Source organism: Botryllus schlosseri, chromosome 16, assembly GCF_051294905.1.
Source record: "Botryllus schlosseri isolate E-star chromosome 16, Bs_hap1, whole genome shotgun sequence".
NCBI lineage: Eukaryota > Metazoa > Chordata > Ascidiacea > Stolidobranchia > Styelidae > Botryllus > Botryllus schlosseri.
Window position 1 is genome coordinate 10,868,749 of NC_137251.1, and position 24,983 is coordinate 10,893,731.

At 40.3% G+C, this 24,983-nt stretch overlaps 2 protein-coding genes and 1 long non-coding RNA gene across 3 annotated transcripts; 2 read left to right on the plus strand and 1 right to left on the minus strand.

The window, feature by feature from the left end:
- On the plus strand, positions 1-2,914 carry LOC145458713 (putative helicase mov-10-B.1). Its single transcript, XM_080337171.1, is given in 2 exon segments — positions 1-1,108; positions 1,111-2,914. Coding segments are annotated over 2 exon segments (2,730 nt in total). The 5' UTR covers positions 1-182.
- Positions 2,915-6,092: 3,178 nt separating this feature from the next.
- LOC145459168 (uncharacterized) lies at positions 6,093-12,058 on the plus strand. Its single transcript, XR_013921294.1, has 6 exons — positions 6,093-8,067; positions 8,418-8,616; positions 9,002-9,120; positions 9,665-9,854; positions 10,412-10,510; positions 10,878-12,058. It is a non-coding gene; the product is annotated as an uncharacterized LOC145459168 (long non-coding RNA).
- A 3,022-nt stretch (positions 12,059-15,080) lies between these two features.
- LOC145458419 (uncharacterized) lies at positions 15,081-20,763 on the minus strand. Its single transcript, XM_080336782.1, has 6 exons — positions 20,171-20,763; positions 17,752-18,098; positions 17,431-17,561; positions 17,255-17,361; positions 17,050-17,179; positions 15,081-16,380 (listed from the first exon to the last, which is right to left on the minus strand). The coding sequence occupies exons 1-6, from the start codon at positions 20,536-20,538 to the stop codon at positions 15,250-15,252; spliced, it is 2,214 nt and encodes a 737-aa protein (XP_080192908.1). The 5' UTR covers positions 20,539-20,763; the 3' UTR covers positions 15,081-15,249.
- Between the last annotated feature and the right edge of the window lie 4,220 nt (positions 20,764-24,983).

Consider the following 24,983-nt stretch of genomic DNA (forward strand, 5'->3'; position numbering starts at 1 on the left):
TTGTGTCGCAAATGCTGCTGCTCATATGTTATCAAGACTGTTATGCCATACACTTGATGTAGTGTTTGGTTGAAGCATCACGCTGTGGAGTTCTTATTTAATCTGTCTACAATTACAAGTGAACGTCTCGTTTCGGCGTTATATAGTATTGCGGAACTCGGTACGGAACAACCAGTCTTGTGATGGAGGAGTACGACAAAATACTATTTCGAATAAACAGAGATTTCAAGGCATACTTGGCTGCCCGTGGGAAATACGTGACGTTCGGCAAATGGAGTCGTGTTGAACTGGGAGACATCTATATGTCATTTAAAAAAGAGCGACGATATGTCCAAATCGCGTACAGTACATTCCTTAAGGAGAGTTCACAGTCCAATCCGCGATTGTTACGGTATGACAAGAGTGTAGTTCAATTTTTACCCGAAACGCCTACCGATGCTCTTGCAAGCAACGCAGTCGCGAAGGAACAGCAGTCATGTGTTGGAGAAAGACGGATGTCGCAAACACTGGTCGAATCTCGAGCCGGTGCCGCGACAAAAAATTATTCAACCAAAAACGAAAATGTGACACATCAATCCGCTTCAACTAGTAAATCGAGATGTCCCCAAATTCCCGAAAACCCTATGAAATACAGCAGTTCACCTCCGTGGAGACAATCGCACAACGTAATTCAAACATCCGTCAAACGACAAGAAAACTTGGGGTGCATTCCGGATGATGCACCAACACGGTTGACGAGACAAGTCAAGAGTAATAACTACCATATGGTACATAGGAGTAAACCTAACATGCAGCAGAGGTACAGTGGAGCGAACCATATATTTGCCCGAGAGAATATTGTGCGTGGTCGCAAACCCGAATCAATGGCGGGAAGGCCAAACGATAACCCGTTACCGCATTACAATATACCGCCAGAAATCGAAGAGCGGGATTTGAATGGAAGCCTCAAACGCAATCCGCCACTTTTAACCGAACTGTCGGCAATAAATTACGCTGAAAAATTTCATTTACTTCTTTACATTGAAGAGCTACAACACAAAAAAGAGATTAAAAGTTTCAATATGAATCCAGCCATTATGCAAAAAAATGTGATGACAAAGGAGCTCTGTTACATTTGAATGTACCAGGATTAGCCGAAGGCAGACCTTCGTTACTAGTTGGAGATGGTGTGTACGTTATGATATTAGACAGCCGCGGTCTTGCACGTGAGCCTACCCTTACATACGAAGGCTTCGTTCACTGTATTGAGCAAAACTCAGTTGGGTTAGGATTCCACAAGGGACTATTGCATTCGTTTCACGACGATATGACTTTCAGTGTTCGATTCACTTTCAATCGGCGGTCGCTCCGGCTAATGCACGCAGCTCTGGACAACTTGGAACCATCTCGCTTGGATGCTATGCTGTTTCCGAAAACATACCCCGAAACGTATACACCTACAGGTGAGCTACACATGAAGTCTCAAGACATTAAATCTAACAAAGAACAGCGAACTGCCGTAGAGAATATTGTGCTTGGAAAGACACCTCCAATCTACATAATATTCGGGCCGCCAGGTACCGGTAAAACCGTTACGATGGTAGAATCAATATATCAAACGTACAGGATATTCGATTACAACATACTCGTTTGCGCGCAGTGTAACGACGCTTGTGATATGCTGGCATCGAAGCTAAGCGAATACATCAGTGACAAGGAGCGGATGATCAGAATTTACGCGGCGTCGCGAACTTGGAGCAAGGACCCGCATAATTTAAAAGGTAGCAAGACCATCACTGTCAACTTCAGAAATGGTGACCTATATATGCCGGAAGAACATGAATTGGAAACATACCGAGTGATTATTTGCACTTTCGTAACCGCCGGGCGCATTGGCTCGATGAATATGCCCAAGAATCACTTCAAACGCATATACATTGACGAGTCAGGACAGGCGTTGGAGCCGGAATGCCTGATCGCTGTGTCCAAGATTTTAGCGGAAAATGGCAAGCTAATTTTAGCGGGCGACCCTAAACAACTCGGCCCCATTGTGAAATCACCACTGGCAGCAACATATGGTCTTCAAATGTCTCTGCTGCAGAGATTGATGGACACATGTCACATTTATCGCAAAGATAAAGCGACAGGCCGGTACAATCCACAGTGCGTAACAAAATTGGTGGACAATTATCGTTCTCACGAGGCCATCCTCAAGATATCAAATCAGCAATTTTACGATGGGGATTTGAAGGTGTGCGCTGACGAATTGAAACGCACAAAAATGTGCAGTTGGAATGAGCTGCCCAACCGAGATTTTCCGATCATCTTTCACGGTATTGAAGGCAAAGAGATGCGCGACGAATCAAGTCCGTCATACTACAATCCGGATGAAGTTGAAGTCGTGAAAAGCTACGTCGACAAGCTAATGGCGGTACAGAAAGGCAATCATAAATTACTAAGTCCGGCTGATATCGGCATCGTCACTCCGTACCGCAAGCAGTGTGAGAAAATCAGGAGAGCTATTCAAGATCCAGACATCAACGTAGGCAGTGTAGAGGTATTCCAAGGCCAGGAGCGGCCTGTGATTATCATCAGCACTGTACGGAGTAGTCAGGAACGGCTGTCAGATGATGCGAAATATCATCTCGGATTCTTATGCGATCCCAAGAGATTCAACGTAGCGCTAACAAGAGCGCAATGTCTGTTGATAATTGTCGGAAATCCTCGGCTTTTGTGCCTCGATAAATATTGGAAATCGCTGCTCGTTTACTGCATGGAAAACAAGGCGTATCGCGGGGTAAAGTTCACCAGTGATGACTTCAGAGGTGCCAACGATATGGAGGAGATTGAACAGTTATTTAGTAAAATAGAAATTGACTCCGCCGATGTATGTGAGAATGATGATGATTTGACAGCTCCGTTCTCGGGGATTTAGCAAAAAGCAACTAATGACTCGTGGCAATGCATAAGCTTTTGTCACTTAGTTCGAATACCAAATTAAACCTCTTTGTACAATGGCATAACTTCATCCTCCGAAAAAAAGTATCGATAGTATATCAACGCTTACCAATACCACTTATTATCGTTCTCACGATGCCAGCCTCAAGATATCCAATCAGCAATAGGGCTCTTCAAAAATGACTTTTTTTCTCAAATCGTACTGGCTACTTGATAAAATTGTTAGGTTACCTAATTTAAGCCTACACACCAAATTTGGTCCAATTCCAGCCAGTAACCGCTTTGTTACAGGAGAAGAAAGTTTCTATTTATTAGATAAAAATAAATAATAAAAAATTTGAAAATTTTCTGTTCACCCCATGAAAGTGTTAGGCTGTCTATAGAAACGATGTTCACCATATTTGGTTCAATTCCAACCAGTGGAAGCGGAGTTATTGCCGTCGAAAAGTTTAGATTTGAATAAAATAGTATTTACGGTGACCGATTTTTTGTTTATTTAATATAATTGTGCTCACCGTAAATACTATTTTAAATCCAAATTTTTGGATGATGATGAATATGATGATATGATGATCATGATATATTCTCAATTCATTGTAAAGAATCATGTTTTTATACCCCATGCCATATCGCACTGTGACGCCGTTTAATACAACAAATGTAATGTTGCCTTGGCGTGTGGGCTACAACCGTTTCAAGGTATGGCTCGACAGTATTAGATCTAATATAGTAAAGAGCGCGAAGAAGCCACGCTGTAACAGGCACATGGGTGGCTACGGAACCAAAATATTCGTCACATGGGGTCAACACATATTTTTAGGCGGACCAATCATGTATATCACTGTTTACCTAGATACTCGAATAACATTAAATTAAGTCAATCAGTTTTACGTCAACCACCTATTGTACATTTGAAATAAGCAGTTGGAATACAATATTAATAATTTAATTTAAAGCACAATTGTATTTGTACAATTTTCGTAAGTTATTTAGTGCAGTTTTTCCAAAGGTTCAAGCAATGGTCTGCCATAATATGTTCAATTGTTCATCTCATCTGCCCTGATATCTTTCTTTTTTTGTTCTGATGTCTTGGTAAATCAACAAGATGATCGGGAAATCAAGATGACTGAACAGGAAGTGAACTGTTATGTCCATGTTTGTGCTCAAGTTTTCGATTTGTCGATACGAATTTTCGGACCAACTTTTTGTTGGGTGCTTTGTGATCATCTAAAAAGTTTTATTTACTAAATCGTAGGACAAATTAGATGCAGTGCACTCCTTCCTAATGTGAAATTGGAATCTTTCATCGGTATTCGAATATAACAGATACCAGATTTAAGCTTCTCGTTTGGTAGGGTTACTAGCAATGAGCAATGTTCCCTCTAATTTTTCACGAGTCTGCGCAAACACGTCAACACACTGCACAGGCCCTTGGACAACAGTGCGCAACGACCCCCCCCCCCAAAAAAGGTGACAAAACTAACTTCTGAGTCTGGGCTTTTGTCAGGTCATTATCATCTACATTGGGCCCCGTTTAGTGGTTGTGTCGCCTAAACGCGCGAAGCGTCAAAAATTTATATAATATAATAGATTGGCCCTCTAAATAATGATGACATCTTCGGGCGTACCCGTTGGTATAATGACTTCATTACATGATGCTATTTCGAGACCTCCCATCTGCTGTGTTAAAAGCTATTGAAATCGCCAAAACGTACTAAACTAAAAGACGTACACGATTTCAAATTGGCATTTCTTTACCGGAAAATAATGTTCCCTCGATATGGAATTTGTCTTCCTGTGGAAATCGGATCGTCAGAACAGGAACATTCGGCGCCAGCCATTTAGGCGTATGGACATGGACAAATAAACATATATGTATATGTATCGAAGTTTTCGGTCAGCATAAGGGCAATCCTTTTCGACTAAGGTTTTCTCGCTGCTGATCGTTCTGGCGTAATTTTCAGAGTCGCATGTAACATAGCCTATAACTTCATATGTCATGGCGCGTCATGGTGCGGTAATGACCGACGCCCAAGAGCCCATTTCTATAAAGCATGCGTATTATTTGTTGGGAAAGGGTAACCAATATTCAATATATCTGATAGTATTAAATCGCGCGTAGCCCGAAAAAAATCACTGTGATTTATGTTAATTCACGAAATAATTTTGGGCCCCCTTCGAGCTCGGCCCCTCCAAATGGGGGGTTTGGGTGCGGCAGTTACGGTCCTGAGTAAATCTTACGCAATGTTCATGCGACACGGAGAAGACTATTCGTTAGTTTCTCGCAGATTAACTTCGAGCTAGCCCATTGTTATTTATAACTTTGATAAACCATGTTATTTCGCCATTCCCAGAAAATACTGCGCTATTGAAATGATATCAGTATCGCTCACGCATACGAGACCATACTTTAATCTATTCCGTGAGGCGCACGTGATTGTAAATTCTCATTTCTTCACGAAGCACAATATTTACCTTTGCGGGCCGCACTTGTACCTCGGTTTCAGACTTCAGTGATTATTTGCCCATGACAATGCTCCATCTGATTTGTCACGAGTCTGCGCGCCAGCGTGGTCCATTGGACAACAGTGCGCAACGACTAAAAAAAACTCTCTTCGAATTTTTTGTGCGCAGCTTAGATTTTCTGTGCGCAGAGGCCGTTTCAGCACTGCGCATTTGCGCACGTGCGCAGCTTGGAGGGAACATTGGTTACTAGGCAAGCCATGTTATTTTTGGCATTTCAGGAGCCAGATGCCAAAACTGCCAAAAATAAAAATTTGAAAATGCCAAAAATAAGCAATTTTTGGCATATGCCAAAAATAACACGGCCTGCCAAATAGTGTATTTCTTTCATGGTGTTGTGTTAACAGGACCGCGTTACAAGCGAGAAGAGCGTTTGTGAAATCAGGTTTCTTAATCTGGGTCCAGCCCACCCATTAGGGGTGAAAGCATGGTGTCCTAAATGGTGTGGGCACAGCGTGATTGAACGGCTGACTGCATTTGGTTTACGATTTTTGCATTGTCATCGAGTTGAACATTGTGACGCAACAAATTGTCTGGCTATTTCTGAGCTGCATAGTCTCGTTTTGCCAGACAATCTTGTTGCGTCAATGTTCCTAAACAACACTGTAAATCCGCAAGGTCTTATTGAACACTTCATAACACTTTTTTCTGCGTACAGACACACTTTTTGGGCATATAAACGCATTGGGCCATTATCGTCGCAACGCTTCTGCATATTTCTCCGTTTACATGTAACACTTCGCAACTGCGGCTTATTTTCAAGAAAATTTATACTTAGTAATTTATCATCAATTTCGCATTCATAAACTATCGGTACGTTTGGAGATCACATTAAATCATAGTATATGTAAATAATATTACACACTTGACCCAACACTAAGTTTAAGGGTAATATTTCAATATACATATTTCCCTGTGACGCAGAGGGGTCACCACCTTCGTTACGGTAGAGCGCGCTTGATTTCAGTTTGGATTTGAATTGGTGGTTCGTCAGGCTTCAGGCAGAGAGTAGGGTACACGAAAAAACTTGGCGAAATGGATATATTGAAGCAGTTTCTGCTACCATGATGGCGTAAAGGATCATAACATCCATGTACTGTAAGTTATGGAAATGCGGTAAATGTTATTGAATACATGTAATGTGAGAATAGTCATAAAATGAACTCGTTTTGACATTGCAGTAAGATCGTTTGTTTTAGATGTTTTAGTAGGCTACTGATATCCCTTATTCATATGAATGTTCTTTAGATCTTTTGTAGTATATGATTCGTCTGATCTTATTGCTGGATGATCGAGCTTGGAATCTGATAATATATCAGGCTGCGACCAGGTCCAGTACTACGGTACTGATGGGAAGCTGCTATAGAAGTAACTTTTTTGGCATATGGATAAAGGGATATTCTCTCTATCCACACTGAAATATCCCTATGTAGGCGATATTGTGGTCCATTGTGGACAAGTACTGCACCGTCAGCAATTGAATGCCGGTATGACAGTCATGCAACGGTTTTCATTGTTTTTCAACTGCAACACATTTTACACTGTACTGTTTATTCCAAGTGGTAAGGTGTTAACTGAAGCGATTTTTTTTGACATGTCAAAATTTTGTCAAAACTGTACCGTTAGGTCAAAAATTGCCAAAATTCTTTACAAAATCAAAATTTTGTTGGCAACTTGCATTTTGTTTGTATCATAGATGATTGCACTGTCGGTGAACTTATCATTTTACAATTTACATCTTGTAGCCTACTTTATAGTCCTACCGTTGTAGACGGACCATCGTCTGCTCATTGTGAATCATAAACTGTCAAATGAAACAAATACTCAACGTAGCCTATTGCACTATCCTAACTGAAGCAAGACTGCGAGGGCATCGGTTCTTCTATTAGAAACCGTATGATGAAAAATTGCGATGTAGACAACTTTGTCATAATGAGAGAGAGAGTGCAGTGTACGCACAACTTTAGTGTTGCCGGCCAACAACTGCAGCTGGTGAACGTTCTTTCTTCATTCTTGCCAAGCTACTTAGTTAGGACAGACACTTTCTACCCGAAAATGTAGAAATGTATCTTTCGTTGTACTACAACAAATTCTTAATTATTTCTACCATAATACGAGATGTAACTAATACTAGAATTATTCATGGGTACAGATTTCGATAAAATAAGTTCTTTTTCATGTAAAAATTTGTCAATTTTCATGCTAAAAGATTTTTTTAGGTCAAATTACTTCGGAAGAAATGACAGCTTCAGCCAGAAATGAAGATAAGTTCCGGTAATACAATTCTAATACTGTGTGAGAAACAAATAATTCAAGTACATGGGGTCAAAATTGAGTTTTTCATCATCAAAATATGTGTGAATTTGAATTTTTTAGTCAAAATCTTACCTTTTTAGGTCCATAAAATCGCCCCAATAATAGTACAGCCAAACAAACAATCTTTTCAACAAACCATGGATCACAAGGGGTAGTATTTGTTTTGCCCAATCCCCAAATTTGACTTTTCTGAGTTTATTGTGATACGGTAACTGAAATGAACTCTATTTTGCAGGTAGTATGTATTGAACTTGGCACCTTTTTGAAATGCATTTGCTGTATGGAATACTGGTAAGCATCACGGTGTTTTGTAAGTGAACTGGTATATCCTTAGAGAATGAATTTGATTCTGTTGCAATCGGTTATCTTTGTGATAAAGATTTTTATGAATGTTTGCCGATAAAATTTCACAAAAATTGTTAACAATCCAGGAAGTATACTAACTGTGCCAGAGTAAAATTGGTGGTAACGTCATGTGCAACTTTCCATTCCATTACCTAATTATTCTATGAAAGACACCCTTCTGTCACACACAACTTTTTGCAGAAAAAACAACAACTGTATCCAGTATGATATCTGTGTGATTATTGAGCAGTTCATTTGTATTGCGAATTTTGGCAACAAATATTTCTTTTCAATAGTCTTGGATTGATCCTCAAATTCGTTCAACTGATGTCCACTCCTTGAAAAGAGCCCCCTGGGTCTACCGTGCCTGCGCTTGCGCTATCAGACAATGTTGACAGTGACGTGAGGAGTCGTTCGTAACGGGTTTTGTGCCGGCACAGTCATCTTATGTGATACAGACCTTTGTCTCAAGAACCCATGGATACATTTGATTATGTAAGCCTATTTATTCATTTTATATATCACCATTGATTATGTAATTTGCTGGTTTTGGCAGTCCTACTTTTCTTACGAACTGTCTCGCAGAGTAGCTTACAGGCTATTCGATATGAGCTGAAAAAGGCTTCATCTGTGTACACTGTACAGTGTACAGTGTACCCTGAACTGTGTACACTGAACAGAGATGTAGTTGAACGTAATGAGCTCGTGTAATTTGTACTTTAACTATTGCTTACTGAACTATAATGGGCTAGGTCAGTGGTTCTCAACCTGGGGGGCTGAGCACCTCTCCTGCGCTTCTGTAACCTATCTGTGTAAAATATTTATATTTACTTCTGCATCAAATTCACAATTTTCCTTTGGTATGTATCGTATTTTCTAGGAGCAGCATTTGGATTTGACCAGTAAAAAAAGAGCCGCCATGGCACGCCACGAATCAGGGACTCATCAAGCCTGGGTTGCGGCTGATGGAAAGAATATAAAAAATGCCCTAATGTGCAGGTAGTATGTATTGCAATTGGCACCTTCTTGAAATGCATTTGTTGTTTAAAATACTTGTAAGCATCGCGGTGTTTCGTAAGTAAACAGGTATATCCTTAGATAATGAATTTGATTCTGCTGCATTCGGTTATTTTTATGAATGTTTGCTGGTAAAATTCCACTAAAATGATTAACAATACAGGAAAGTATGCTACTGGTGCTCAGTATAAAATTGGTGGTAAGGTCACATGCAACTTTCCATTACAATAATTATTTGTTCTATGAAAGACACCCTTTTGTCACATACAAATGTATCCAGTCTGATATCTGCGTAATGCTGAATGCTGGTGACGTCATATTTTGTGATACGATTTTTGATGTACAACGTTCTTTCGAGTTCTCTACTAGTTGCTGACGAGTCTCAGCCAAAAATATTCGGGCTCATTTCAATATGCATTTACTATTCAATTTTATATTGAAGTTTTGCACCTCGAAGAAGCTGTTCGAATATTGAATAGTTCCCTTGTATTGCAAATTTTTGAAACAAGTATTTTCTTTTCAACAGTCTTGAATTTATCTTCAAATACATCCAACTGGTGTCGACTCTTCGAAAAGACCCCCCGGTTCTACCGTGCCTGTGCTAACAGACAATGTTGATATTGACGTGAGGAGTCATCTGAACGGATTTTGTGCCGGTGCAGTCATCTTTTGCGCTAATACTTTTGCCTCAAGGACCCATGGAAACATGTGATCATGTAAGTCTATTTATTCATTTAATATATCCCCATTGATTATGTAATGTACTGGTTTTTGCAGTCCTAATTTTCTCAATAACTATCTATATATGCGATATGAGCTGAAGAGAGGCTTGATCCGTGTACATTGAACTGAGGTGTTCTTGCATGTAAAGAGCTGGGGTAACTTGCATTCAAACTACTGCTTACTGAACTATACTTGGAACATCAAATTAAGATCATTTCCCATGTCGTGCTAATTCCAAATAATTTCGTTAATTAAATTTAATTAGGAAGGAAGGATTTTGAAAGATTGAGAACAATTACAATTACTGCAATGAAGGAAAAGTATTCAACACCTTCGATAAGATGTCACAAAGTTTTTTGTACTAAAGACAATCAATGTGTCCTTTGTCTGGTATATTTTCTCGTCTGAATTCAAAGCAGCTATAAAATCTTAGAATCGAAGTTATATGTAAAGCCTAAGTCAATTATTGTAATGGAAATCCAAACCCATAGGAATAACGATTCTACTGTATTTATTTTCGGATCCTGTTTGCAATTAATTACATTTTCAGCAAAACGAGGTTGATGAAGTCAACTATCTTCTTCTCCAAGCCAAATTGAGAGACAAGCTAATATAATCCAAGACCCAAGCGCATGTCTTATTGAAACAGGTATCGTAATCTTTCTGTTTTGTGGACTATACAAATTTACATAGACCGTTCGTAGACGTACATAGACGTTCTGCTATAAATTTCATTCTGAGTTACAGTTCTGCATTCTCACTGTTGCCTGTGCGTCTGAATGTCAATGTAAATGTCAAAATGGCCGAATTGAAGAAAACGCAGACCTAATTCAAGATATTTTTATTAGTCGTTATGCGAATTTAGTCCTTCTCAGTGATAGGATTTCACATGTACCCAAGCGCCTTTCCTGCGCTTGTGTAACCTGCATGTGAGAAATATTTATATTTATTTCTGCATAAAATTTAGAATGTTCATTGACATATTCAAAACTTTGGAATTTAATTACATTTTCAAGGAGCGCAACTTGGAGTCGACCAGTAAAAAGAAGCAAACACCATGGCACGCCACGAATCAGAGATTGACCGATCCTGGATCGCAGCTGATGCCAAGAATATAAAACTGCTTCAGTGAAAATGGAGTATTCAGAAACATTGTTGACATTTTGAGCTACTATGCATTGGATTGTCATACCCTGAAGGAGTGGTTCTGAAACAGGAGAAAGCATTTGAAGGGGCGTGAAGCCGCTGTCAACTAAAATCTTTTTCGCACATGGCTGCTTCTACTTATTTCTCTGTGTATGGTCAGAATTTAATATTTGAATATTCTCTCATCAACAACTATTACCGTCACTGCCATCCAACCATCAGTTGGGATTTCTAGCGTTCTGGTTGCTTTTTTTAATTTCATGAAACGACGATAAGGGGTGTGTGAAATTTTTTTGCTATCATAATGGGGCGTGTCCAAAAATGCTCAAGAACCAGTTCCCTAATGACTTTCAGATTTCATATTTTGCAGCAGACTGGTAAATAACAACAAAATCTTTTCTGTAAATCTGCAAAATTTGTATGGACTCGAAGAAACGATTTCTTTGTAATTTAAACAAAAGTGATTGGCATTAACCTGATATAAATACCTGTAATGCAAGCCCTAGAATATTTTTGATGCCTAGTTAGCTGGCCCAATTTCATTAGGAGTAAAAAAATACTTTGTTACTTGTTTATAATACTTGTTTATCGTGGTAGTGGTAGTGAAACTGATACATTCATTGTTTGTTTATTTACAATAAAATTAGAAATTTACAAGCCATAATTTGATCAGTTTTAAATAAGTTTTAATGATTTGTGTTGATCATGTTTTCCGTTAACGGACGTAACCAATGAATTTGATTCCATGCCATTGTCACGAAAGTTAAAGATACTAAATGATATTTTGTTATCATTATCTCTAATTCCCTATGCATTCATTTTCATGATTAAGCGAGTTGCATGATATTTGTAGTGAGTTTGCTCTTGATCATTTGTGATGTTCGTGATTTCATGGACTATTCCGGAAACGGTTTCAACTGCTGATCTGAATTTATGAAACCCTGTCACAGCAGCTATTGGAAATTTCAATGTTTGCACGTATTTAATCACCCATGTTGGGTATTATAAGCGTCATCTATTCATGAATCAATAAAATCTGATTTTATTTTGAGCCCTGCGTTCCGGTGACTAGTCAACCAGCCACTTTGAGGCTGAACACTTTTTAGGTAAACACTTTTAATTTAAACACTTCGCAACACTTCTAGGCGTTCAATTTTTGGATCACGTTTCGTGTTCAATTTTCCGGGTTGAGCAACACTTCAAAATTTACAGTGAAGCTAACCTTCCCGGGACTCTTCCATGCGAGTTGGTAATATTAAAGCCACCTGAAGTGACAAAAGTCCTCCGAAAATATATCGGTAGACTGAAGGAGAAATGATAGTCGGGCTACTAAATAGAATGTGCTGAGAGACAACACAGGAAACTCCTGGAAAAGGATCGCGAAGAAAATTCTTTCCGCGATGAGATCGATGGCACTGGCGAAGTGATCTCTTTTCATGATGCATGGAAGCCGGTTCGGCCCTCCAAAGATTTTGAAGCTCTGAAAACCTTTTGTGGATGACTGGCAACATTCTTTCTTTCAATGGCTACTGTTGAAGCCGATATTTCCAAGATTGGCTGGGCGAGAAATGAATTTAGGAGAAACTTAGCTGACCTGAGTTTGGAAGCACTGTTACAGTGCAAACGATTTAAGTCTATTCAACAGTTGTAACAATCAGCTGTTGAGCGTGTTTGTTAGGCTTTTCTTTATTTATTTTGCTTATTGGCACTGAGTCCGATGGATACTGCACATTTTGTGGTTTCGTTTGATATTATTAACCTATGAAATCGTTAGGTTTTTTCTTCTTCTTGTTGTTTGTTGGCACTGATTATACGTGGATGCTGCACATTTTGTGGTGTCTTTTGACAAACTAGCCCAAATAAAGCGTTTTTGTGACTAATTCGAGGCTAAAACTGTCTATTTAGAGGACAATGCCAAAACTGCCAAAAATAAAAATCGAAAAATGCCAAAAATAAGTTATTTTTGGCAGTTTTGGCATATGCCAAAAATAACACGGTCTAGTTACTAGGTATTCCCACTTTGTTGACTCAGCGGAAAATTATCCATTTACCAGTCAAAAGAAGTGAGACACATTTCGGTATTGTAGTTAAGCTTTTCAAGGACTAGTTTTATAGTTTTATACTCCTCTTTAATCTTGGTAAAATGACCAATTGATACAGGAGGATATATGTTTTTCCGTTGTGCAAAAGTACAACTTTTAGGCTTGACAAACTGCTTTTTCGACAAACAAATATTTCGCATCATGTCATGTTAATGTTGATAGGATAGGGGTATAAATATCTTCTGACAAAGAGCCAATCCGACAAAACTAATATGATATTCGTAATCAACAACCTCAAAAACCCCAGAAACGGCTCTCAGATTTTCTGCCTAAACTTTTTTTCATATTGTTGACCAGTGTTATGAATGGCAATTGAAGATCGCTTTCCTAACGTATTCTATACAACCACAGAAATCGATTTAATAATTCGACAGATAATGACACAGCGAATGAATATTACAATTCAGCACAATATCGCAAATCCAGAATTAGTTTTGTGTCATGTCCAATCCAAGTCCAAATCAGGTTATTGCTGAAATTTGTTCAAAACTCTCGTGAAAATCGAAAAAAATATTTCAAATTTCATATCCAAGTCCTTCCTCACAACACCATTGCACATATCGTCGTTTTAGTTGTGCGAACACAAAGTTTAGTTGCTGCAATGCTGTCAAACTGACGGGTTATGTTGTGACGTCTGCCTACTTTCGTTATTCGTACGTCTCCGCAACTTTCCAGCGGTAATTGCAGATGTTTTCGTCCGAATAAATTTGGGATTTGTTTTGTAAACATCCAAGATACCTATGAAGCGTAAGACCGCGAATCCAGAATTCCAGAAAAGAGTGAAAGTGAGCGAGTGAAATGCAGGATGGGTTAGGAAAATAGTTTTCGCGAGAGACTGCAGCTGATTCAAGAGTGGCGATATATAGCGTAGTGTTATAATCCGCGCAGCTTCAACACCAATGGGCTGCGGGTTCGAGTCCGACCGAGGTCGACTCCAGAATTCCTACCAAAGTGTTGGGGGTTTATCTCTATACTCTCATACGCGTAAGTGGTGTCATATAAAAGCCTAGAAGTGGACCGTGCTACAAGTCGGCAGCTACTAAATAGCCATGAAGCAAATTGACCTGGTGGAAATGACCATATAGTAGTAGACAAACAACATGAATATCACAAACAACAACAGCTGATTCAGCCATTTCTCAAGTTTCTTTTAAAATAAATGCCTTCTCATTGGTATATTGTTATTCAGTTCTTCAATTGTCTGGATTTACCCTCTGGAAAATTGGAAATTTACCGCCGGTTAGGAACCTAACCTATCGCGTAAAAGCTGTGATTTACCGGATTTATTTATTTTCAAATATTTAGGCCATTTCAAAGTGCAGAATTTCGTCTTGAAAATTACATAAATATTTACATAATACGATTCCAAAATGATTATAATTAACCGGATAAGCACATTGATGTTCACGGGCTCTTGAAATACTGTACTGTAGAAGTTGTGTCATCAGAACGGATATTTTTTGCTTTCAAGAAATAGTGGCACATCAGAGACGTACTGCAGAACAACTTTAGACATCCTTTCGCATTCGACTTTCGATAATAAGTAGCGACTCCCCTATGTAAGCTTCATCATAACTTATCATTGTCGGGAAAATTACGATTATTTCACTGTGCTCGGTGTGAAGTCATAGTCACAATAACTTTAAAACTCTGCGACCATTTGAATATAACACATATAATCTTTTTGTTCAACCCGTGGAATAATCTGAAGTTAGGGTTAGGGTTAAGACTGGAATTTGGGAAGTTGCTCATCCGATTCTCAAATGTGGAAAATAACCGGATGAATATTTCAATCAAATAATACACTTGAACAGTTGAAAAAGTCAGTAAATTGAAGCTGGGACAGATGAGTAACAACTTACAGAAAATGCTGTCGAAGTGTCGAGGAAATTACAGCCATTGAAATAGTCATGTCCCGATGACAGGATGATTATCAGTTCAGTTCAAGAACATTTCAATTTGACCAGGATAATTTTACCGTTCATTTAGCTATTTGTTTTGCCAGACACCAGGAATACAACGCCAAATACGGGTGCTTTCTATCTTTGCAATTCAAGTGATCGACATCGGGTCAAGTTCGAAGCAAGACCACACACGGCAAAGACAGTGCGCATCTAATCAGGAATAGCGTACATGGTATTCATTTCCTGCGAGAATGACTCGAGTACGTCGACCTTACGGGGTCAGAATATCCTCTGCTGAACCCGGTGTGTATTACTCGTCTACCACCAGAGGCAGTATTGGGAAGAGGCCTAGTTATGCGTTGATTTTTCAGAAGATCTGTAATTTTCGTGAATTGTTTAGAGTCCGCAGGGTGGCGATTACTTATGGGCTGTAACGTACGATTGTGAAGCATGACTTGCTTCGACTTCATGGCTTCAACCGAGGACATCACTGTAGGAAGAAGTTGTGACCGTTTCACAAACAGCATTGGCTTGTCGTTGCTTTCGGTTTGTTCCGCCATGGACAAAACTTTCTTGTATCCAGAATAACCCGTTTTAGTAGGAGACGGAGACATTTTCGGACGTCTATCCATCGTCTTGAGTCGAGCTTTTGTTTGCGGTGATGTATTGCATCTTTTAGATTGAGCGACAGCAGTTTGCTTGAGCGCGGGCACTACCAATGAACCGACCTTGGCTAAGTCTGCTGACGAAGGGAAGTTTTGCCTTGAGGGACTCCTGCGAGAAGCTAAGCTCTTTAATTCCTTTCGTAACAATACCAGCTGCTTTCTGTTTTCGATATTTCTGATATCATTTTCAACCTCGTTGACAGCGTCTTTACGTTTGGCTTCCTCCTGGTCCAATTTTGCTGTCGAGGACTTCGTGCCTTGCTCTTCTGATTCGATGTAGTATGTCAACAAGTTCGACATGTTGGATAGAATGGAGCGTGTATTGTTATACATCACTGTTCTGTCACCACCGGAAGTTTGTACGGTGGACAGCAATCCGTATTTTCTTTTCAAGTCGGCAATGCGATCCGAGTGCGGTACGTCTTCAGTTTCCGGACTGTCGTCGGGGCTGGCGGAGCTAGACGATGTTCCTCCAATATCTGGTGATTTCTCGGGACCTCGACTCGAGCCGATATCCGACGTTTTCGACTTGAAATCGTTCGTCGTTGTCGAGCTTGACCCATCGGTACGGGAGGGATGTCTCGAACAGGAGGCGATCATTTGCATGATGCGCCAGGTCGGCGTTTCTCTGTTCAGATCCCCAGGCGAATCGAGGCCTGGTGAGCTCTTCGTTGGACTCGGGGTTGCGCTCCACGGGTTTTCCTGTCATGCGTAAACGATAAAATAAGAATGAGCGGATGTGAATGGTGATGTCACAGTACCACATCGCATATCAGGTATTCGCTAGGCTAGACGTTCGTCTGCGTATATTTGGAACTGAACTAGAACTCCTTGGTACATGAGCCAATGAGAAGCAATTTGAAATCGTATCCGGATGCGGATTTCGTAAATGTATCGAAGACGAGGTGGATTTGACACGCGTCTTATCACAATTTATGTCGTCTGGGTGTTTTATCGATATTTAAACGAGACTAGATTACGAGTGACACGTGACACATGTGGTCACTATACACTAGTCAAGCTTCATCGTGATGCGATTGCTATGCGCCAATTACTATTTGGAACGGCTATGATGCATGCATGGATAGTATTGCGCACGCCTGTATGCAACTGAATTTCACATATACACTCTTCTGAGAAGGATGTGCCAATCGATTTGAACGGTGGCAGCAAAATTGCGATGTCATTCAGTTTACATGATGGTCACTCAAAGATTATGAATGCTGCCTGAAACAAAAGAATGACTCAATATTTCTCCACTACGACACGCAAAAAACACTGGTTTAACCGCGAATTCAAAGATCCCTGACTTCAACCGGTTGGGCATTGAGAACCGATACAGAGCTCTATCGAAAGTTCTAGTTGCCATACTTTGGAAGTTTCGTTTTTCGGCACTGATCTTGGGGATGCTTGTGTTGTTGGAGGTCTTGTGATTGCAATACAAGGGTCTTGAGTCCCGTCGTCTTTTGTCTTCCAGAGGTGGGAATAACCCAAGTTTTGTCTGACAAAACAAATACCGATTACACTTCCTCTATGGTGCAATAAATGAAAACAAATCCCCGGAATACATACCGACCTAACAAATACTCGCGGACTGAGAACAGGCTCCTCAACAACTTTATGCGTATGTCTTCTGTCCTTCGCTGTTTTCTGATGAATTGACGGATGAACCGGAGTACTAGCCTGCGGATATCGTGAGTAAGCGAAGTTTTACGCTTTTGGTTTCATCGTATCTACAGTACGAACACGTACCTTCCACACTTGAGACGGAGCATGCGCTGAGTGTAATCCCAGCATGAATCCGTCATTGCCTTTTAAATAGCTTCTGACTCTTTCAAAACCAAAATCGTAGCGTTGTAAATTTCCGTCGTTTGCTGGAGACGCTGAAATAGAATCAGAATAAAACATGACAACGCATTCTTGGCGGCCGGGTGCATGACAAATACATAGGTCATATAGGTTCGTACTATAGCATAACGATTTTCGGATGTTATGAACCTTATCCCGTAAGCACACGCAACGTATTAGCGTGGAAATCACGGATGGGGAAGCTTCGTCGCATGGTATACTCACCGCTGACCGCGTGTGAACGATTTCCCAAGCCGCATGAGTGGTTTCGCCTGTATTGTTTTATGTAAAGCCGCAAGTCAGAATAGTGATAAAACTTGAATGTCTCAGTGGCGGCACTGGCAGTGTATCTGTCGTAAAGATTTATTTTGACTTTTATGTCAGCAGCTGGGTGATTTGATGAACGTCTTTGTAGAGATTTTGCGGTGTTCGAAGAGCGACTTTCGGCAGCAGTTGTTGGCTTTTTGCATAAAAGATTCGATGCGGAAGTCCATCCACTAATGCGCTTAAGACTCTTACGTTCTTTCTCCTTAATTTGCACTGGGGGTTCTTCTTCTGAATCCCCGTCGGTTCTGTGAATTACAGAAATCCGTCAATGAGACACCATCTCAGATTCCAAGCACCGAAGATTACTCATGATGAATGATTGATTGAGGCATGGATAGCATGCATTTAATCGATCTACTGACAAGTGTGATTCGAACAGAAGTGGGCAAGATAACCAGCGTTGCTGATCAAGTTTAATTAGCGCCGTGAAATTTTACGCAATTAAAAGTAGAACTATAGCAATTTCGAAGACATATCAAAACTACTTCAAGTGGAAGTACAGAATGAAATGTATGTAAATGAGAACACAAGTAAGTAGTTTTAAAATGTAAGAGGTCGCATATATGCTTTTAGCAGTTGATTGGAGGTGGCTGCTTTCGAAATTGCAAGATGCGTGTAGGTATCGATGTGCAGCATAGTTACGATCTATGCAAGCTTGTAGGCAACGTAAGGTTATTATCATTATTATTTGGAAGTTAAAAAAGAGTGTTGCGTATCACCCTTGGGTCTTGTGCGACACGATATTAATCAACGCAACGTTAGTTATATATCCTATGTAGGGTTTATGACCACCCTTTCTGCACTTTGGGAGTGACTATACACACTTTGTTCGCAAATAGTGTACGGGTACGCACCTATAAGAACTTCGAATGAGAAATATGAAATTAGATCTAGCAGAACATATCTTTTGCACATCGGAGCAGACCCTGACGAAGAAAGAATTCCAGCAATATCGTTACAAATAACGCTACGCCATCAAATATGGTAAATTTGATCTTTTGAGCATATTGGTATAAAATCAACTGCAAGGTTGGAATTGAATTACAATTAAAATAACTATACTCCACAGCTACAACACCAATAGGTTACTAATTCGGGTTCGACCGAGATCGAATCCAGAACCTTAGTATTGGGTTTTATCTAGGCTCCTTTTCTCGATGAGATCCGTTGAAGCGATGTCTTACCAAAGCCGAGAACAAAAGTGGGCCGTGCTACTAGTCGGCAGATCAGGATCATAATAAGGAATAGGGGAGATGTGGTACCGATGGATCACTGGGACCGGAAATACTTTGAAAATTCTCTATGATAATTCCATGATTACACTCCGTGAACTTGTCTACAATTGCATGCTGGCAACATCTTTCCTCACATACAAAAAAAAATCGACGTGCGCGAACTATGGGGTCTCTCACAGATGTTTTTTGTTTTGGGGGGTGTAAACTAAATTTGGATCGACATATGCATTTTTCTTTGTAACCTTCAACACGAGCAAACCAGCAATCATGTTTATTGTGAAGTCTAGGGTTTGTATCAGGCTATATAATGGAACCTATTATTTTTTTCAGTACTTTCCTTGAGTGGACTTTTTTTCGATTCATGTACAAAATTAGTAGGGTGGGGACCGATGATACAATAGCCAAATCAAGCAAAATAATCAAGCATACTAATCATGAAACAAATGAAACATGACTACGTACAGAGAATCTTTATGTAATAATTGCATATGATGTTTTATCGCTATAACGAGGTCTTTGGAAGTCACACTGTCGATTTTCGGGCAATATGTATGTACCCTCAAATTTATAAGTCCGAGCCTAAATCGAAACGTGATTTTATGACAACATTTGAGTCAATATTTAATCTATTTTTTGATGGTTGCGACCGAAAATTCTTCTTTGGCTTGCTGTAGCTTAGATTATAATACTGAGCAAGAAAAGTTATTACATCTGAGTTTTTTAGGGTATATGTGTCATAGGTCCCCGGGTCGTGTACCATTGGACCCACCGGGTGGGGACCGATGACACGTTCGAGCAACAAATTTTAAACGTCCATAAATATTTTTTGAAAAGACAGATATTCATGTATATGTGCGCGATAGGTAGAGCTTGTAACAAAGTGCTGAGCCAGCAAAAGATCTGCTGTTTTCGGCTGAACATTTTGGGGCCAGCGATCATTTTCCAATTTTTGATCCATCGGTACCACATCTCCCCTACCGGTCTGGTGTAGATGACTATAACAGTCGAAACACCTTGGATACCAAAAGAACAAACAACATATGACTATATACGCATGACACATTCGCCGCGTCACAACATACCGGAGCAGATTACTGATATACTCTCGGTTTGCGATTGGCATGCAGGCATTGCACGGAGGAGGAGGAGGAGGAGGAGGCAACGACGATACTTCGACAGCAGTCTTCATTGGTTGGTTCTCCTTAGCAGCGGTGTTGTTTTCGTTTCCGGTACTTCTTCTCGGTGTAGTGACATCCATCGGCGCCTTTTCCTCGGGCGGTAGCTTCGCTCTGATGCGCGCCATTTGCACTGATAGTCTCATTTTGCTCTTCGCGTCCAAACTACTCGACATTTTGCTAGCAGCAACGGTTTGCAAGTTCGTAGATTCGCTATCACGCCAGTCATGTTGCTTTTCCGATACCATGGCAGTAGATATGTCACTAATTGTCATATTTATTCAAGTCAAACTGTATAGGAGGGGAACAGTGTTTCTGAATGTGTTCTAAATTTTATTCAGACTCGACTTACCGAGTGACTAACAAACAAATGATGTAGACCAGTGTTTCCCAGACTTTTTTGAGCTACCGGCCCCCTGCACCACGAATGAAGTGCCAGCGCCCCCCGACCCCCCCCTCCATCCCGCCTAAATCATAGAACGAAAGTTGTTCTGCAATCATTACAGCTAATATTGAGACGGATGAAGCTGGCGTATTATTATTATCATCATCCTCGTTGTGTAGGGTTTGAGCTTCGATAAGAACAATCTCGTTTTAAAATCTCGAGTCTCCACGTCCCGTATAGCCTACCGTCAAGTCGCGGTTTCTGCTGTGCGTCAGAAACTTGGTCACGGCACTGAAAACTCATTTATCAAATATGAGCGGGGAAGGGCAACGACGAAAAAGTCAACCGGACTCCAATAACAGTATTTCTATTTGATCTATTCGTGTATCCATGGTATTTTAAATTGGAAAATATCCTGACATCAAATCAGGGTTGTAATGACTCGAGTCATGACTCGACTCGAGTCAGACTCGAGTCACGATATTTTTGTGACTCGACTTGACTCGAGTCATTTTCTTGAAATGGGAAAATGACTCGACTCGACTCGAGTCAATATTTGGATTGACTCGACTTGTACTCGAGTCATTACGCATGACTCGACCCAAGTCATTGACTCGGCTTATTTTCAATGACTTGAAGATGAAGAATTTTGCGAATCGTAATGGCTAGATCAACGCATCTGACGAATTCTGCCGACATCACTATTTGTCACCACTGCTATTGTTGCACCGTCTGATATCAGATATGCCGCTGTAAAAACAACAGACAATGGTACATGGTAGCAATGCATTGCACAAAATCATCCAGTGATGAAGAGGTAATAGATCCTCCGCAATCGAAGTGCTTAAGACTTTTCAATTATACAAGCAAACAATCGAAGCAAAGTTCAATTACAGCCAACGCAATGACTCAGATGGTCAAGTACTTGGAAAAGACTGCTAAGCTCCTGTGTATAGGTTTGAAGGCGATAATTCTTTACACTTTCGGGCGATTAGAAAGAATGAGTTTGCAATGCTCTTCAGTCATTCAGTGTGGTTCAAAAATCCTTGTCAATTCCTGCATCGAATGCACCAGTGGAACGTGTATTAAGTAGAGGTGGGTTTATTCTAAGGTATGGTTGCCAGACGTCAGGAATTTCCCGGACATGTCCGGAATTTCACTGTTAAAACTGCGGCCGGAGAAATTTTGAAAATATGCCGAAATGTCCGGAAATTTGAAGTAAGCTCATAATTTTTTCCTAAATCAACATAAACAATAATATTTTTGGGTAGATTTATGCTACATGAAATTTTTGTTCGCACTGGGCGCGATTTAGTATCACATATGTCGGCTTCAATACGGGGACTACCACCCGCGCAAAAACTGCGAACAAAAATGAATAAAAATAACATTCATTTACAGAAATGCGTCTAATTGTAGTCGCAATTACAATTGCAAGACAACGGTATATTCGTAGAGTCGGTTAACGCCGTTTCGATGCTTTATTCAAAGATAGTGGTTCTAAACCTGGGGCTAGTTTGCGTTTATTTTGGGGTTCGCGAAGATGTTAAACGTAATCAAATCAGCTTCGAAATAGGATAAAAGTCTGGGCAAATGTGCCGACCCTTAATTAGTAATCAGCTTATCAAATTCTGAGCTTGGCCATGGAACATTTTCATATTGGAAATGGAGTCACGACCATGAACGGTTGGAAACCATCAAGTGTGCGGTGCTTATATAGCTCAGTGGTTCTATCTAGTTGGAATTGAGCCAAATATGCTATGGATCATATATTACATAATCTAACAATACATGAGGTAGCCGGTAAAATTCGAAAATCTCTATTTGTAATTATTCAAAAAAATTCTCTCAAAGCATTGCTTTCTACTGGTTGAAATTAAGCGAGATTTGAGGTTATTTTCCAGGCAATCTGACAATTTTAAGAAGAAATTGGACAATTTGAACAACTGTTCTTGAACAGCCTCGTTGGATAATTATTATCCAATGCTGAAACTGCGATGTAGTCTCTAATGCAATTGGGAAAACATTTAGTAATATCAAAAGGTATCTGTTCTTTTGTCACTGCACATAGCTGCATGCACGCTTTTACAGCATGCTATGGCCTGGTGAAAATACCTCTCCAGACATAAACATGCATCTGCTGATTCTCTATCATCTGGTATCCAGACATGAATTCGTCATTTGGGTTCTCTATCAGCTATTTGTAAGCTGTCGACGATGTGCTCGTAATAAAGACTGAATGCTTGTATTTGTGATGTATCAGACTGACAAGACAGATATTTGATTTTAAGTTCTAAGATTAGTAAAATTATCATATTGGCGGCCTGTCTCGTCTATCTGTAGCATCGGTAAATGAGGCCAGGAACAGTCCGTTATCTGCATAAATAAACACGTGCCAATAAGACTCTGATAGGTACAAAATAAGCATGTTTGTGGAAACAAGGAATTCGATACCACTCAAGCAGGATTGAAAACATGAGTTGAACATGACTTCAATACTGTGACTTGGACTCGGACTCGAGTCATAACACTATGACTCGGACTTGACCCTTTAAACGGTGACTTGGACTCGGACTCGAGTCGGTGATGAATTGAAAATGACTCGACTTGACTCGAGTCAAAACCACAAAAGTAAGATTGACTCGTGACTCGGAATCATGTGACTTGGTTACAACCCTGCATCAAATCATCATATCCTCGTGCAGTTTTCTGAGATGATTGATTTATGTTTCTACAATAAAATCAGATAGTCGAGCTGGACCGGTAGCTAATGCAAGCTTGACAATTGGAACAGGTCACGTGTCGGAAAATTTCGATGAAATATCACAGGCTTATCACTGAATCCGGACAGTGCCATTTTTACCTATATTAGGTTTCATCATTTCTAAGAACGGATATATTTTACTTATAAATTTTGGAAACTATACCCGTCAAATAGAAGCGATATCGTGCTTGAATGCCATGTCGAAGGCCACGGTCGCAGCAGAGAATAAAATCACGCAAGACAGTTCTCTTAAAAAGCCATCACATCTTGCAGTGAGCAATACTGCAGTGCTGCAGTGCTCAAATACTGCGTAGTTCTCACGGCACACAACGAACCACGCTTTTCAGGGATACTGCCGACTGCTAAATTAGTCCATTGATGGGCAGGCTCAACATTGGCAAGTAACAATGCACTTTTACCGTACAGCTGAATAAATAGACGGGCGACCTTTAATTACCCTTACTGTATCGATTCTGCATTTTTACTGCGAATTAAGCTGCTTTATTAATCAATCGTTTCAACACCATACGGAGTAGTTGCCTTCTAAACCTACATCGCCCCCATTTGCTCTCAGCGCCCCCCCCCTACCGTCCAATTTTATAGCCAGTGCCCCCAATCGCCCATTCATGGCCAGCGTCCCCTTCACGTTCGCGAACGCTCCTAGGAGGCGCTGGAGCCCACTTTGGGGACCACTGCTCTAGTGTTTCATGGAACACCGGTTAAGAACCACTGCGTTTGCCTTTTTATCACATGAGCAGGTCACTATATACTTTGAAACAATGAAATCGCGACTACAATTATTTCACTATTCATGGACATGAATGGTGTGGTCACACCTTCCAGAGGGAAGCTTCTTCGTGATGATCACGCTTCAGGATATTTCGCTTTTCAGCGATTTCAATTGAAACTCAAAACCCTGCTCGAAAACACGTTTGCAAATCAAGATTCTTTCGGTACTGATACTCGCTTATACGTGGTACAAAATATCCATTATACGATGTCTGACGGAAAAATGACACACGGGAAACCGATTTCAATGGCTGATGAAAAATAGTGGCAATGGTGATGGACGCTGGGCACCAATTCTCGAGATGCTCAATATTGCAGCTCTTGCGTCAACTTACGACTCTGCCCAATTTCTAATTGCGTCTGCTGCGACTGACTTATAAATAATACAAAGCCGTCAGACTCCCGATTCTGTCTTGACACCATTTTAAAATAGGCATCAAAGACCCGTACTAGTATACGTATTTCAACAGATCTAACGAACCGAAAGGTATAACATGTAGCCTACTTATAGGCGTGCTGGCGCATGAAGATCATATATAACAGTATATGATGTAAAATCACCGATGTTCCACGTCTCGACTCCGGGACCGTATTCATTTCGTCACTGATGAGAACTCACTATCCTCGTTCTCTGGCTTCAAGACATAGTTGTAATTTCCATTGCTTGTTAGATATTATGTTGCTACTCCTGCTGGACCGAAATGGCAACCAACCAAACGAACAATGTTCGTCACAATAGTGAGGAGATTGTTTACTCCAAGGAAACAGACGGTAAATCTTAA